We start from the raw sequence: 16,810 nt of genomic DNA, 5'->3' as shown, positions 1-16,810 counted from the left end.
TTTGCGTGCCCACGTGCTGGGGTGTGTGTGAGTGTGTAACCACCCCCAGTCCATGTGTGCATGTGTGTAACCACCCCCAGTCTGTATCTGTGCGTGTGTGTGTGTAAAACCACCCCCCCCCAGTCCATGGGTGTGTATGTGTGCATGTGGGTGTGGGTGTGTGTAACCACCTCCAGTCTGTGTGTGTGTGTGTGTGTGTGTGTGTGTGAATGTAAAACCACCCCCAGTCCGTGTGTGTGTGTGTGTGTAAAACCACCCCCCCCTCCATCCATCCATCTGTCCGTGTGTGGGGAACCACCCCCAGTCCATGTGTGAGGGGAACCATCCCTAGTCGGGGTGTGCGCGGTGTGTGTGTGTGTGTGTGTGTGTGTGTGTGCAGTGTGCATGAGGGGAACTCCCCCCCAGGGGTAGTTATGCTGTGCGTGGGGTGTATGGTGCGCGTGTGACTGTGCGAGTGTGGTGTGAGGTGTGTGTGTGTGTGTGTGTGTGTGTGGTGTGTGTGTGTGTGTGTGTGTGTGTGTGTGTCACCACGCTCCCGCCTCGCGGGCGCTCACCGTCCCCTCCCCGCCCCCGCCACCAGGCGGCGCCGTCCGGCCTCGCGGGGAGGGGGGAGGCGGGAGGCGGGGAGCGGCCGGCGCATGCGCGCTACCGGGGCCAGCGCCGCCTTTCCCCCACGCGCACGTGCCTCCGCGCCGAGCCTTTCGGACCCTCCGCGGCTGCCGTCGGGACCGCGGGGCGCGGCGAGGCCGGCGGGGCGCGATGTTCGCGGAGCTGAACGAGCTGCTGAACGCCTCCCCGCAGCGGCCGGAGAAGGTGAGGGCGCGCCGCTGCCGGGCCGGGGCGGCTGTCGGCGGCGGCGGTGGCGGCGGCAGAGGAGGCCCGCGCCTCGGAAGGGGCCGGGCGGTGCATGCTGGGAGTTGTAGTCCCTGCCCCGCTTCCCGGACGGGGGCGCGTTGCATGGCGGGAAGAGCGCGGGGCATGCTGGGAGCGGCGGGAGGCCTGGCGCCGCCATGGCGGTGGCGTCGTGCGGGCCGCGGCCTGGCAGCGCCTCCGCCCCCAGTCGCGGTGTCCCGCGGTGCCGGTACCTCCGGTATCGGCCCTTACCGAGGGCCCGGGCCTGGTGTGCGGGGCCCTCGGCCCCGTCTGCGCACTGCTATAGTGCGAATAGCAAATAGAGCAAAAACGGGAGTAAAAGCGGTTACGCAAAACACTTCTGGGCCTCTGAGGTAGGTTCTAGAGAGGCTTCTCTTCCTTTAGGCCACTGAATTAGTTCATCAGTCTTTGCGCTAATGAAATGCTGTGACAAAACGCCCGTGTCCTGTGTAAGAGCTATAAAGTGCTGCAGGTGAAAAGCGCATAAAATGGGCGTGTGTGACAGAGTTTTGTTTTTCCTTTGAGACATTAGCGTAGATTAATAAAAGCATATTTATAATGGCAGTTTATTTTGTAAGCACTGAGTTTCCTCACGTCTCTCCGTGCCTTTTAGCACCTGTGATCTGAGCAGGGGTGGCTCTCTCCCTGGGCAAGAGATCGCTGGTGAGGTAATGCCGTATTGGCCTGCAGGAGAAGGAGCCAGCCGGAGGTGAGCAGGGCTGCTCCCCTGTGGGAGCATTGCCCGGACAAATTGGGGGAGGCCTGGTGGAGGTTAGGCCCTCAGGGCTCCAAAGAACTAAGTGAAAAAGGAGAGCACTGACTCCAGAGTAACGTGATTCATTAAGCTGGTAAGGACTGCGGTTAGTCAGGACAGCCAGGCTGTAACGAGAGGCTCTGCTGCATCCAAGGTGGCTGAGAAATACAGGCTTACTCCAGTGAGACCGTTAGGCTTCAGTGGCTGAGGTTCGGTTATAGCAATGTTACTCTCTATAAAGCACAGACCTAAGCTGAGACTGTAAATCCGAAATCCCTGTGGTTCCCGTGGGCTCGTGATAGGGTTTATGTGAAATGCTAAGCAAGGAGCTGGAGGTGAAGCGTGGCCGCTCGCCCAGCTCTGCGCAGAGCCTGTATTGTAAGGCACGTCCGACGGTGGAGCCGTGGAGGCGAGCAGGGGGGCTGTGACCTGCGAGCCCCGTTTCGGAGGCGAGGGATCTTGGCCTGGCAGGACGGGAAAGTCAGGGAGAGTGACGGGATTGTGTGGAAGAACGAATGGTGGGCAAACGGTATCATGGTCTGAGAGCTGTGATTTTCCTTCCCTCCCTCCCACCTGTGCCCCTTGTGTCCTCCATCCATCCGTCCATGCTGCGAAAGAACAAAACCCAGGAGATTAATCTGAAATGACTGTCCCGTAGTATCCAGGCAAGGCGGATCCCTGGGATCCAGTAACATAAGCTTGCCTAGCACCTAGGAAATCGCCACCCCGAACCCCCTGTGTGAGCAGCAGCTCAAGAACGGAGCCCACAGAGGAGCTGAACCAACGGCTAGTCTGTGCAGGGAATTGCCTCCAGGTCATGTTGACCCTTCCCCTCCCATCAATCAGGGCTTGGGCTTTCTACCGCGCGTTCCAGATTCCCTGCTTCAAGCTGCCTGGCTATGGCACAGCACCAGGATATTGCTGGCTGCAGAACAGTGTTCCCTAATGCCAGAGTTTGGAAGATAAGAGTTCGTACGCTGCTACGTGGTGTTACGTGCTGACAAACGGACTGTATTCTTCTGCTCGCGCGCGTAATCGTACTCTGACAACCATCTCGCACGCAGATATCCTCCCCGCAGTTTGGAAAGCTGCAGCTCTAACTCGGTGGTAAACTGCAAGTATTTTTCTTCTGTGAATCTGTCTCTGTAGTTACTGCAGGCTGTAAATAACACGTGTCGGCTCAACAACGCTGGTCTCCGCACTGAGCCACGCAGTCTGGGGTGTCTCACTGTCCTCACAACGGGAGCTGAGCTCTCTCCGTTGGGGGACAGGCTCCGTGTCGGGATACCTGGCCAAGGCCGGCGAGAAATCGATGTGTCCCGCTGCGTTAAAAAGCGTCACCCCTCTGCAAACCTCTTGTTCCCGTCTTGCCATCCCCGTGGGTAGTTTGAGCATTTTCAAAGTGCTAGCAGATCTTTTTACTCTGGGGCTGGTAGGTGGATGTAGCTGCTCCTTGTGTGGGTGTATCTGACATGTCACCGCTGAATGCTTGTGACACCCGCTGCTGCCTCTCCAGTTGGTTTTGGCAGTTTCTAACGAGTAGCTGCAGCTTCTGCCTTGTAGCCTGCGGGTGGAAAGAGTGCAAGAACAGAACGCGGAGGGAACAGGCTGCGGGCTGGGGCGGGGGAAGATGGATGGAGAAGGTACTGCGAGAAGTGCCTTCCTTTACTTTGGAAGCGTTTCATCCCGAGCAGCGGCTTTCTGGGCTTGAGGAGGACATGCAGGTGGGGGAAGAGGATCCGACTGCACGTCCGTGGTGATGGGTCGGTGGCCCCAGAATTTCTGGGTGCTGACAAAGAAGTTCCTCGTGACGTGGCCAGGACTTAGCCCGCTCCTCAGCAAGAGACTTCCTCTTGTCTGGCAGCAACAGGAGGCTGCTAGCACTTGGGACCTCAAAAGTCCCAGTTGCTTCCAGCCAGCTGCTAAACTATTTGATGTACACGGTCTCCAGGGACGAGTGCAAGAGATGGATGGACTGGTATGGAAACGGTGTGGCCACAGTACTTTGCAGAACTTGAAAAGCCTCACAGATTACCGCTGGCTTTGCATACTTTCCTTCTCACGTTGACACCCCCCACAGAGCCCCGCTTCCTCTTATTTGTGTCCCCTGCCCTGCTCCGGAGTTGGTAAAGATGTCGGGGTAGTTCTCTGGCCGATGGGGGTTGCTTGGGAAGCACGGAGGATGCCCGAGTTTCCCGGAACTGTTGCCAGCCTTCCTTCCAGCAAAACCAGCTGGACGTAAATGGTTTGGACATTTCCATGCCTAGCTGGGCGTGGAGATGTTGGAAACGCACCGTTCCAGGTGCTGTCGAAGCAGCTGCAGGGTGACAGCAAAGCGAGGGCTGGCAAGACCGAAGGATTGCAAAGAGGTTTGAGGAAGCCACATGACACCCGCACTGTCCTGTAACACCCTGCTGTTCCGGGCAGTGCCGGCGGGAGCGAGGGGGAGAGCCTTTCGGAGAGCTCGCAGGCTGTGGTGCCGACGCTGTCCCGATGCCCCGAGCAGCCAGGGGATGGTCCCCCCTAACGGACAGCTCCTGGGGGCCTGTCAAGAACCTGCTTTGAAGGAAGAGCCCAACCCTTTGAACGTGTGCAGAGAAACACCCTGCCTGGCTTTGCGGGTTAGCTTTGTTAGGATGTGTTGGGATTTACCTATTCTGCAAACTTTTAGTTGAAAACACAGGCGTTTGCATCCCCAAGGGCACAGGACTGGAGTGTCATTGGTGTCAGGGGCTTCTTGAACTTCCCTTGTGCGCTTTCACGATCGCTGAGCGTTTTGCTTTCAGTGCATGGACAGCTGGACTCAAAGGGCTCCTTGCCTCTACGTGGGGATTCCCACCGCTATCAAGTAGGTTCTTTCGCAGTAGCCAAAGGGCAAAATTACTTAACAAAAGAAATTTTTACAGTTGTCCTGGAAGTGCAGACGGCATCAGCAGAACAAACAGCAGTGGTAAGGAAGCTCAAAAATGTGGAGTTTTACCTGGTTGTGGAAAGACCCCCTGTCCTTAACCTTTCCTTCCTGTGGTGGCTTGGGAGCGTCTTGGACCGGTGTAGCAGGGACCAGCGTCCTGGGTGGTTTGGAGCAGGTTTGGAGCTGGCATCTGTAGAGAGGACTCCTAGGTGACTGCAGGTCTCGCTGCCAGGCTGCTGTTCCCAGCAGGACGTGCTGGTCTCCTTCTCGACCTCTTCTCTTTCCTGGGAAGAGCTCAAGAGCGAGCTCTTTTCTCCTTCGTCTGCTGGAGACACGAGCCAGCTCTGGGGACGTAGTCCTTTTATCTTAGTTATTTTAAACCCTGAAGTTCTAGCTCATGGGCCGTGCTCGCCCTTTCCTGGAGGGACCCCGGTGGCTGAGGGGCGGCTTCGTAAAGCGAGGAAAGTACCGGCACTCGGAGCTCGCCGTTCAGCTTCCACAGCAGCAAAGCCAGTGTTTGCCCGTCTCCCCCTGGAAGTACCGGGATGCTATTCCCAGAGCTCGCCCCCAATCCCTGGGGGACTCTGGCAGTGGGATGTTGGTTTTTATCTAGCCTGAGAGCAGGGTTTACATCCCGTCCTGGCCGCTCGTTGCGCAGGGCGTCCTTCGTTTCACCTTGCGCCAGGGAGGTGATGGGGGGCCACATCCACACTGCTGCTCCAGCGAGGCCGCTGCATGGGAGAGGGGTGTCCGGAGGGGGGGGATGATCCAGTGGAAGCTAAGCCAGCGACTGCTTTTGATCTTGCGCTGTTTTAACGCAGAGACTCCCCCAAGCTTAGCGCTGGAGGATGCGTCTCCAGCGAGACGCTCGCCAGGGTGGTGCCTCCAGGTGCTGTAAAGGCCACGCAGGCTCGGCCCCTTCGCGGGTGGAAAACGGCGCTCTCGCCCGAGGCAGAGCAGCGTTTTTGCGCCCTAAATTCTGCTTTGCGTTCCCTGCAGACGCGTTTGATATTTGCCGTTCCATTAACAGGGCTTTATAACGCGTTTTAGGCATTGGGGAGCTAACTCTGATGGATGACTTGTAAATTGCCTCTGGGTAAATTGCTCGCTGCTGCAAAGGGCTTCTTTCCCCCCCCCCCCTTTTTCCTTTTAGTAGATTGAAAAAAATGCATTGATAAGTTCTTTGTGATTAAAAGCAACCCTTCTCTGACTTGTATTGATTAAAGAGAAATCTTCGCTAAGGTTTTAATGGAAACAAACGCCTTGATGAGACGGGTGCTGATAACAAGCATGCCCTGATGAACTGAATTAATTTCCCGCACGATCAAAACAAGGTGTGTACTTCGTGCAGAAAGCTCTGCTCCGGTAAACACGTTTTGATGATCAGGTTTTCTGCTCTGAACGTGGCGTGTTTGAGGTGAGCTTGCAACAGAGGGTAGGGAGGGCAATTCGGGAGCAGGCTGGGAACCGGGGAAATAGCTGTAGCAGAGCTGCCGCTTGACACGCACAAAGCTTGGGCACCTCTTGGAGGAGAGGGGGACAGAGCTCGGAGGTGCAACTTGCTCACGGCCGCCCAGGACGATGGCATCCCATGTTAGGAGCGTGTGTGTGCACTCTGGTTGCAACACCAACGCGGCGGCATGGGAAAGCTCAGTGCTGCTCCTTGGTGCCTTCTGCAGCACTGGGTGTTTCCAGAGCGAGGAGGAGGCTCTTGGTGGCATGGAGCGTGGGTGTCCAGGTGGGCTCTCGGTCTAGCTGGAGGCTTTTGTCCGGTGGATATGTCTTTCAGGAAGAACTCAGCTCCTCATGACACCTTCCCATGGACTGTCCAGAGGAGGTCTGTGCCAACATGTAGACGGGACGGGTGGCTGAAGGGCTGCTCGTGGTCTGTTTTTTATTACTTGCCTTCCTGCAAGCCTCCCTCGTATCCTTGGATTGACTAAGGTTCCCGTTGTGATGCCACTCGGACATGGCCCTGGCGATTCCCTTGGGTCTGCCTGGTGTCCAGAAGGCGAGATGATTGGAGCTCGGCACAGTCTCTGAGGAGCCAGCACAGCTCCGGGCTAGCGGCGGGCCATAGGGGCATCCCAGGGACGTACCTGGGTGGCCACCAATGGATTTTGGAGCGTAGATGTGAGCGTTTCCTCAGTGGAAGTTTCCAGCAGGGGTGAATGAAAGCGGTTACCTGCTGGACTGGGAGAAGCAGGCGCCTGTTCAGATATCATTCTTTTCACATCATTTCAACCAATTTGCTCTGATTGACCAAGCCCTGGCTGGAACGGATAGAGAAGACTAGCGTGAGACATGCTCAAGGATGTCTCACAGACATGTCTAAACTACAGACGGCAGCAGGGTCAGCACTGTTAATGTCCAGCTCAAATTGGCCTGTGACGGTTGTCACAGCGTACGACAGTGTAGAAGAGGTGGAAGCAGGGACAGGTGACGCAGGAGGAATATAGAGACACTGTCTGAGCCTGCAGGGGTGGCCAGAGCCCACCTGGAGTTGAATCTGCTGAGGGAGGTGAAGGGCAACAAGAAGAGCTCCTACAGGTATGTCAGCAGCGAAGGGAAGGCTAGGGAAAATGTGAGCCCGCTGCTGAATGGGGCAGGGGACCTGGTGACAGGGGACATGGAAAAGGCTGAGGTACTCGATGCCTTCTTTGCCTTGGTCTTTACTGGTAAGACTGGCCCTCAGTAATCCCAGCCCCCTGAGACCAGTGGATAAGTCTGGAGCAACGAAGACTTACCGTCAGTAGAGGAGGATCAGGTTAGGGAACATCTAGAGAAACTGGATGTACACAAGTCCATGAGACACGATGGGATGCACCCGTGAGTGCTGAGGGAGCTGGCTGATGCTGCTGCAAGGCCCCTCTTGACAACTGTTGAAAGGTTGTGCTGATCCAGGGAGGTTCTCGAGGACTGGCAGAAAGCAAATGTCACTCCTGTCCTCAAGAAGGAGGGTCTGGGAAATGACCGGCTGGTCAGCCTCACCCGGGAAGGCGATGGAGCAACTAATCCTAGAAACCATTTTCAGACAAGGAACGTGATTGAGGGTAGTCAGCATGGATTTGCAAAGGGGAAATCGTGCTTAAGCAGTCTGATAGCCTTCTATGAGGAGTAGCTTGGTGAATGATGGGAGAGCGGTGGATGTTGTTTATGTTGACTTTAGTAAGGCTTTCAACACTGCCTCTCCTAATGTCCTTGTAGACAAACTGATGAAGGCTAGATAAGTAGACAGCGAGGTGGACTGACAGCTGGCTGAGCTGCTGGGCTCAGAGGGTTGTGATCAGTGGCACAAAGTCCAGCTGGAGGCCAGTCACTAGTGGTGTCACGCAGGGGTTGGTACTGGGGCCAGTACTGTTCAACATCTTCATCCATGACCTGGATGAAGGGTCAGAGTGCCCCCTCAGCAAGTTTGCTGATGATCCAAAACTGGGAGGAGCGGCTGATACCCCAGAGGGCTGTGCTGCCATTCAGAGAGCTCTGGACAGGCTGGAGAGGTGGGCGGAGAGGAACCTCATGAAGTTCAACAAGGGGAAGTGCAGGGTCCTGCACCTGGGGAGGAATAACCCCATGCACCAGTACAGGTTGGGGGTTGACCTGCTGGAAAGCAGCTCTGCGGAGAAGGACCTGGGAGTGCTGGTGGACACCAGGTTAAGCATGAGGCAGCATTGTGCCCTTGTGGCCAAGAAGGCCAATGGTATCCTGGGGTGCATGAGGAAGAGTGTTGCCAGTAGGTCAAGGTGATCCTGCCCCTCTACTCAGCCCTGGTGAGGCCACATCTGGAGTGCTGGGTCCGGTTCTGGGCTCTGCAATGCAAGAGAGACATGGAGCTACTGGAGCAAGTCCAGCAAAGGGTAACTAAGATGATGAAGGGACTGGAGCATCTCTCTTATGAGGAAAGACTGAGAGAGCTGGGCCTGTTCAGCCTGGAGAAGAGAAGGCTTAGGGGAATCTCGTCAATGTGTATAAATATCTGATGGGGGACAGTGAGGAAGACAAAGCCAGACTCTTCTCGGTGGTGGCCGGTGACAGGACAAGAGGCAATGGGCACAAACTGAAACGCAGGAAATCCAGTTTAAACCTGAATCCCCGCTCAGAGCTGTGCCGTAGCCTTGCCCTCCGCAGGGCGCACAACCTGAAAACATTCAGCACTGTTTAGTTACGTGCAAACTGTGAGACCAACCCACGCTTGGAGCGACTGGGACTCCCTGAATGTTGGCGGGTTATAAACCAGAGAGGACCTCGGTTTGTGCATTGCGTCTCAAGATTTAACGCTAGCTGGAAAGGACGAACGCACTAGGGCGGCGTATAGCCTGCATCAAAGTCCCGTTAGGTCATGTCCTTCCTTCTCTAATACCTCCAGTCCCCTCTAGACACCGGCCTGAGCAGATGTCTCGTCTGCTAAGATGGAGCTGGGAGCAGTTTGTGTCCTCATCTTCCTCTGCTAAAGTTTTTCTGCTGCTTTTTTTTCCAGGGTACATTCACACTGCTGCGAGACACCAGAACAGATGGCAGCTTCCTGGTGCACCATTTCCTCTCCTTCTATCTCAGAGGTACGTGAACGGCTGGACTCTGCAAGGCAGAGGTTCGCCGTTGTCCTATCTGGGAGCTTTCTTCTGCGTGAAGTGGTTGCAAGGGAGCAGAGACTGGTTTTGCAGAGCGAGGCGTCCTGTGATTAGCGCAAGGCACTGGGGTCAGGACTTGTGGGTCCCAGCCCTGACTTGTTCTTGGGATTGACTCTGTGTCCTTGGGCACATCCCTTGATCTCTTTGCAGCTTGTTTCGTCATTAGTGCAACGAATGCAGTAAATCACTTGGGCGTCTGAGAGCGAGGTGTTGAGTATAACCTGTTCGCTAGCCAGACGTTTTGTAATGCGATTAAAAAAATATCGGGAACAACTGACAAATAGATAAGCTGGCAGCGAGTAAAGAAACAAACTGGGACTGGCAAGTTGCCTAATTGATTTTCTGCTAACGGTTTTACCCATGAATAACCTGCCAGCCCCTGTCGAGCGGGCGTCTCACCGGACCGTGTCGAGTGTTGCTGTGGAGAGCGCTGGGCTCCTCCAGCAGGTACTGGCGGCGTGGACCGCATTTCGAAGGGACAACCCTGCCTTAGGGTCTGGCCAAGTCTCTGCACAGCTCAGCCTCTCGTTTCCACCGTGGGTCCTGCCTGTCTACTTCTGGCCGTGTCTGCAGCACCTCCACGTTGTCCAAGTACCTTGTTGGTGTTTGCAGCGCGTGGGAGCTCCCAGATGGTCCGTGGGGCCGTTGACTTCCTGCCGCTGGTGTTATGTGTCCTGCTCCCCAGCGGGGAGAAACAAATACATTGATTTTTGCCCATACCCAAACCATGAGGCCAGGTGGTCACGTGCTGGCTTTTCCCAGATCACGTCCTACGGAGATGCCTTTGTCGAAACGGCTGGTTCTGTTTGTGTTTCCAGACAAGGTCCTTCACCCTGCGAGACCCAAAACAGGGACTTTTGGCACTCCAGTGATTTCAGTAATTTGTGTCATGGTCAGCCATTGGCCTCCTTGCAGTGGCACCCACAAACAGTGCCAGGAGATCCCAGGACACCACAGGATGAGACAGAAAAGGGGTCTTCTGCTTCTGTTATGCCAGCCTTTTCTTATTCTCATTCTTTCCTCTTTTTAAACTGTTTAAAAAAAAAAAAAAATCCCCAAACTGAGGAAAACCCTGGAAAGGTGAAAACCGACAGCCCAGCCAAGAGCAAGTGAGGGGCTCCCTGGACCTGTCTCACTTCAAGGCCTTTCCAGAACTTCTGACCTGGCTGCTGGGATTTATGTGCCGTAATAACGGCGCTTTGCGAAGTAGAAATGCTAATGGGTCTTTTGTCTTCTCTCGCAGCTGGCTGCAAGGTGTGCTTTGTGGCCCTGCTCCAGTCCTTCAGCCACTACAACATCGTGGCGCAGAAGCTGGTAAGTCTCCGGGTTAACAGCCACCGGCCCAGGTAGCGCCCATTGGGTGGAAAGGAGTGAAAACGGGCAACGGAGATTGCACGTGGGCAAACGCTCCCAGATCTCGGCGAGGCCGATCAGGGTTGGGGCTGGGCTCCTGCAGCAGGGTTGGAGAGCATTTCTCGCTGTAAAAGGGAGGTGATATGGGAAAAGACGTGTTTTGCAGCCCTGGAGGGGGCAGATGGGAGGGGTGGGGAGCTGGGGAAGCGGTGCTAGGAGTACCTGCAGGGGTGACACGCTGGTGGGTAATTTTGGGCCCATTTGGAAGATTCTCTGCTGATCTACTTGGTCTTGTCGCTTGGGGAAAACTGCTCTGGCTCCGAGGCATAGACCTTCATCAGGTGCTGGTCTGCCACCCTCCTGCTTCTCTGGGCTTGAACGCTTGCTGTGTCTTCCGCCTGGAAGTCTCAATCCTTGCATCTCCCTTTGGAAGAGTTTTTGGAGATCAGCACGTCTCAGGCGAGCCCGGAGTCGTAGATGCAGTTTCATTGGGGCTCTGGGGAAAGAAGCCGTGCGGTGGCTGCGTCCGTAGGGCCTTCGTGCACGCCGGCAGGACCGCCGGGCTCGCCTCGCCTCCCGGGAGGTCCGAGGTGCCTTTTGTCCTCTGTCCCGTGGTGACGCTGTGGGCTGGGACACCTGGCAAATTCAGGCCGATGCAATGAGGTACCACGTGCCTCTTCTGGCCTCCAGGGCAAGCCATGAGTTTCAGCTGTCCGAGGAGCCAGGACGCTGGGTACGTACTGACACGTTTCCTTCCCGTCATGAGTCAGGCAAGGATTATGTGTACCTTCAAGTGAGGAAACTGAGAAACAAAGCAGGTTGGGTCATTCCCAAAGCGGTCTCAGCTCTGTCCTGCATCTCCTGGCTCTCCGTACAGCATCTTGCAGACGTGAAACGCTCCGGCGTGAAGTCCAGGTGGGCTTCCAGGGGTGAGGGCTTGCGCTGGTCCTCCCTCCGCTGCTTCTGCGTGAAATCCCAGCAGCGCTGCTGCTTGTAAAGACGTCCGGGTGTTGGAGAACCAGGTGTTGGAGAACCAGGTGTTTTAATAACGGTGTATTCCCCACCGTAAACGTGGTTTGAGCTTTGGTGCTTGCTGAAACAACTGTATTTAATTTAGTACTCGGCTTTTACCTTTTAAACGAGAGAAGTGGTGTGAGAGCTCAGACCTAAGGTGAATAAAATGAACTGAGCGAGTGCCGCGTTTCTGTGGGAGGCTTTAACTCTTCCCCTTGCTCAGATACTCAACGTGCTTTTCCCCTGCATGGCAGATTTCCCCCTGCCGAGCGAGCCAGCCTCTGGGGACCTGGAATGGGTCTGGCCTTCGTGTTGCGGAGAGGAGGAAACCTTGGAGGAAACCTGCGGACAGGGAACAGGACAGAACAACCGGTGCAGGCAGCAGATTCAGCTGCCAGATTTGGGCTCCCCGTCTGCTCTAAAAGTAGAGTCGTGTTTGCCGACGTGTTCCCTAATGCGGTGAAATTTCCCAGCGCGCCGCTCGTGTGTGTGCTTTTAATAGGTGTTGTTGTCACTTCTCTCCTGGGAGCGTCTGCGGGGTGGGAGAACAGCAGGATTAGCCGGAGCACGCGTGCAATGCGGCTTGGAACGATCCGCTGCCGGGAGCGGAGAGGGAGGCGATAAGCAGAACAACACGGTTTGCCCGGGGGAGCTCCGAGAGGCGGCTGCGTTTGCCGCGAGCTGGCCCCCTGCCCTCGGGTTCGGGTCAGCCTTACGTTGTAACTTCACAAGCGGCTGTGCGGCTGGTGTTGCGGATTCCTCCTGAGCTCTGAGGAGCTGGAGGTCGTGGCATCGGTTATTTATATCCTGCCTGAGCTTCCATAAGAGCTTGCCTTTGCTTTAATTCTTTGCTTAAATGAACGCGTCAGGCTTAGCAAAAGTGGGTTTTGGCAGGGCGGTTTTGCTCTTAGACTTGTTTATGGCCGGAATTTGCTGTGTTTACAGCAAATAATATAATATAATCAGTAAATATAATTAATGTAGCAGTGCCGCCGTAAATCCCTAAGCGGAGACCAGCGGAGGTGTCGTCTGCACAGACGCAGCACACCCTGATTTCCAGCACCGCTCCAAGCGGAGACGTGCTGCGGCTTCGTGTGCCGCACGCTCCAGCAAACGGCTGGCTGCTCCCTTCGCATCTCCTCTTCCTCCTGTCCTGTCCCCAGGTTGCATCTCCCAAGCCTAATCATTTCTAGCTGAAGGCTGTACGCTTATGGCAGGCCACAATCCATAGAGCTTCCTAACTTAGCGATGCTCCTGTTTCTTCTGGGGATCGGTGGTCCCAGGTCCTGAGAAGCGCTTGCAGGTCATGGGGTGGCTTTGCCCACCACCGTGGGACACGGTGCAGAGCCCAGCCGGTTCCTGGTGCTGCCCAGCCGGCCGGCACAGGGGCGTCCGCTCACTCGCACAAGGAGGGAATGAATCCGCTTTGGCTTTTTACAAGAGTGAAAAGCTGCTGAGCCTGAATGCGGTCATTTGGGGCTGGAGATGGTGCTCTGGCCTCCCCAGAGCGATGCTGCTGAAGCCGGGCTAGCATTAAACGGTCTGTACGGTGGTATTTTTTGCGTCCTGTCCTTGCAGCATCTGATGTGTGGTGATACGCTGAGTATTTATACACAGTTGAAGTGATGCTTGCCTCACTTGCTGTCAGGTCTTACCAGTCCAGAACCAGTTCCTTAGATGTCAGCTAAATGCGGTGACATATTTTTACTTGCGGGGAAAAAGCTTCCCGGGAACTTTCTGCCTATGCTGGCTCTGCAATACTGGCTTCACACTTTTCCTTTTCTGCAAATCCCACTCTTTTCATGAGGATCTGCGCAGAATTTTAAGGGCCAGCAGGGACTATTAGTGTTATTTGTCATGACCTTCTAGAGAACATGCTGGGCTGGAGCAAGACTAACGGCAGCGGGGCAGCTTGCCAGATTGGCTTGTCTTTACAGCATTCGTTTTGTTTTAAAGGAAAAAATATATATTTGTCCCTGGCTCTTGCCTGCTCCCCCGTGCGCAGGCTCTTCCCTGGGAAATGAGCAGAAGTCTTCTGGGCCCAAACTGAGCTCGGAGCAAAGTGGCCTCCTTCCTCCCACCAGGCATTGACCGTTGAACCAAGGCGCAGCTATTGGGAGCGGTGGGATTTGGGTGGGATCTCTATAGCAAACGGAGAGAGGGCCATCTCCAGAGGTCTTGGCTGCGACAGGAGACCGCAGTGGGGTGGCAGGAGTCGGGGTCTTCATCCAACGCCAAGTCTGGTTAAACCCCCGCCTGGTGGGACCCTTGCTTTGACCAACGCCTTCGTGCAGCCCCTGTTACGAAGGCATTGGAGCTTCTCAGGAGCTGCTGGCATGGTCATCCTCCCTCCCCAAAATGCAGGAGCGCCCATGGGACCTCGCTCCCCGGCTGTAAAACGAGACTGGGCTTGCTGGGTCCACCCGGGACCTGCATGGCCCAGAGGGGACCCAATTCCCCAGTCTGCCCCGTGAGCACTGTGACTGGGGAAGCGGTGCCGGCCGGTGCCTCCCTTCCCTACCGCTGCACCCGCGGCCCCGGCTGAGCCTCGCCAGGGCTCGGGATGCCCCTTCCCGCAGAGGATCCCCTCCTGGGATCTCCTGAACCGGCCACCCCGGGGCGCCGGCGGAGCCGCAGCAGGAGCGCGTGTGCCGTGCCCGGTTTGGGGGGTCCCGGGCCCCTCCGCCGCCTCCGCAGCGGGTCCTTCTCCTCCCTGCAGGGCGTCAGCCTGACGGCGGCCAAGGAGCGGGGCCAGCTCGTCTTCCTGGAGGGCCTGGGCTCCTGCCTCGACGTCCTCTTTGGCGAGGAGCAGCAGCAGGAGCAGGCCGGGCAGCCCCATCCCCTCCGGTTCATAAGGTAAAACCCCGGCCCCGGCGGGGGCTCAGCCTTGGCAGCAAGCGGGCCGGGATGCCGAAAAATCCACGGGGTGGGGAGGGCTGCAAGACGGAAGATAGGAGCACCAAGCTTCCCTCCTGCCTCTTCTCTTCCAGCGATGGCGCCTCCGACCTCCGAGGCCTGTTTGAGTTCGTGCGGACGTCGCTGGCTCCCGCCACCGGCGACGCCTGGCCGGGCCGCGTGCTGCTGCTGGACGACCTCGGCGTGCTGCTCAGCCTGGGCGCCTCGCCGGTGGCCGTCCTCGACTTCGTCCACTACTGCCGGGTGGCCGTGTGCTCCCGGCTGCAGGTAGCGCGGGCGGGCGTGGGGTGGGGGGCACCACCGCCGCCCAAGAAGCTCCGGAGCAAAGCCGGCTTCCTCCTCTTTACCCGCCTGCGCACGAGGGGGGGTTTGGGGGGGCTTTGGCCGTGGCCCCGGGGCGGCACCCGAGCAGGGTGCTTCGCAGCCGGCGAAAAGGGCTCCGTCCGGCTCCGCTGGGCGAGCAGGAGCCGATTCGGAGCGAGCGAGGCGCTAATCGCCGCCCGGGGCTTCTCCCGCCAGGGCAACATCGTGGCGCTGGCTCGTGGCGGCGACGATTCGGAAGACGAGGAGAACGAGCTGCTCGTGACCTCCCTGTGCCACCACAGCGACCTGATCCTCTGGGCGGAGGGGCTGGCCACTGGCTTCTGCAAGGACGTGCACGGGCAGGTACCGCGCGGCCCCTCCGCCGCGGGGGCAAGCGAGCGGCGGCGGGGCCGTGTCCCGCACCGCGGTGGCACGGGAGCATCTCGTCCCTGGGGAGCTTCTCCAAGCTGCCCTGCATGCGGATCCTGCAGCGATCCCTCTCTCCTGGGCTGGGAGGGCGGCCAGGACCTGCTTGGTCTCTCCACTGGGACTGCCGCCACGGGGACGGAGGGGTTTCAGGGCTCGGGGACAGTTCACATCGCGGTGATCCGCCTTCCCCGCAGGCCAGCAAGCGGTGCGGGGGGCGGAGGGAGAGGACGCTGTGGCTGGGGTGCGACTCCTCTGCCTTTTCCTTTGCAGCTGAAAATAATCAGGAGAGCATCCCTGCAGCCGGGAGGGCAGCCGGACGTCCTCCAGATCTACCAGTACAAGATCCAGGACAAGAACGTCACCTTTTTTGCCAGAGGGCTGTCGGCCGCCGTGCTGTGACGCTTCCCTGGCGCCTCCGGGTGCAGCGCTGCAAACTGACCCAGGAGAGAGGCTTAAATGGGTGCTGAGCCGCCTGCGCCCGCAGGGATTAGCTTGCCCGGAGCTCGCTGCGTCTGTTCGTCCTCCTGCTTCTGCCCGACGGAGGGCAAGAGCACCACGTGCAAGACGGACCTTGAGTGCACGTCGGTGCAAGCCGGGGCGGTGCCTGCCTCCAGGGCTGCCTCGCCTTTTCCGCCGTGCTACGGCACGGCACGGCACAGCCCTGCCGGCCCGGGCGCTGCGCCCGGGGCTCACCCCACCCTCGCGCTGGCAGTGAACACGGTGACACAGGGCAGGTGGCGGCAGGGATGGTCCAGGAGCATGTTGCAATTCCTACCTTTCTCCCAGCTCTGGCACCGGGCAGATTTGCTCAACTCCCGACTTGCCCGGAATTAAAAAAATGGATAGCTATAAATAGATATATTATGTAGTCCCTCGCCTCTCTGCGGTAAAACCCAAAGCCGCCTCGCGTTGTTGCTCGCTCGTGTTGTTTCGTTGTTTTCCCTGTTGTCCCGCGCGGCCGCCGTGCCCATTTGGGGCCGTTCAGCGTGTTCCCGCGCGCGCCCTCGGCTGTAGGCAGCGGCTGGAGGTTTGTAGCGAGCTGCTGTCTCGGGCTCACAAATGGTTATCGACCCTCGCGTGATCTCCCTGTACTGACCCGCCGTCGAGGGCTCATAATCACTCACGTTAATTAGACAGCGGTGACGGGCAGGCAGGAACCGTGGCCGCGTTAGGGCCTGGCTGGGTGGCGCGGAGACGCCGCCAGGGTCCCCGTCCCTCCCCAGGGAAGGGGAGCGGCCCTCGGCAGCAGGAGGCATTCCTGGGTTTCCCCACGCGGAAAAAAATACCCCCCCCCGTGCTCCCGGTGCCCGGTCCCATCCCCCCACGTGCTCCGGGGCTCCCGGTGCCCGGTCCCACCTACCCCATGCTCCGGGGCTCCCGGTGCCCGGTCCCATCCCTCCCGTGCTCCAGGGCCCCCGGGGCCCGCTCCCCCCCCCCCGGCCCCTCTCCACGTGCTCCCGCGGCCTCCGAGCCGCTTCCGCCCTCCCACGTGCGCCGCGCTGAGCCCGCGAGGGGGCGTGTCCTAGCGCGGGGGCGTGGCCAGGAGGGGGCGTGGCCCGGGCGGCGGTGGCGGCGCCGCGGCCCCTCCCCCCGCGGCAGGAGGCGTGGCCGGCGTTCGGCGCTGCGCGC

General features: G+C 58.1%; 1 protein-coding gene across 2 annotated transcripts; it reads left to right on the top strand.

Annotated features, from left to right (window-relative positions):
- The first annotated feature begins 642 nt into the window (after positions 1–642).
- On the top strand, positions 643–16,038 carry ELP6 (elongator acetyltransferase complex subunit 6). Of its 2 annotated transcripts, none has more exons than XM_067292101.1 (7): positions 643–813; positions 9,016–9,094; positions 10,410–10,480; positions 14,253–14,389; positions 14,524–14,716; positions 14,969–15,111; positions 15,452–15,535. In XM_067292101.1, exons 1-7 carry the CDS (start codon positions 760–762, stop codon positions 15,453–15,455), a joined length of 681 nt encoding a protein of 226 aa, XP_067148202.1. In that variant the 5' UTR covers positions 643–759; the 3' UTR covers positions 15,456–15,535. The 2 variants fall into 2 exon arrangements, with proteins under 2 accessions (XP_067148202.1, XP_067148201.1); XM_067292100.1 differs by having other exon boundaries at positions 646–813; positions 14,969–15,115; positions 15,452–16,038.
- Positions 16,039–16,810: the final 772 nt, after the last annotated feature.

Source organism: Apteryx mantelli, chromosome 2 (assembly GCF_036417845.1).
Source record: "Apteryx mantelli isolate bAptMan1 chromosome 2, bAptMan1.hap1, whole genome shotgun sequence".
In the NCBI taxonomy this organism is placed as follows: Eukaryota; Metazoa; Chordata; class Aves; order Apterygiformes; family Apterygidae; genus Apteryx; species Apteryx mantelli.
The sequence above is the reverse complement of the archived record's forward strand: the minus strand, read 5'-3'. Positions and strand labels throughout refer to the sequence as shown.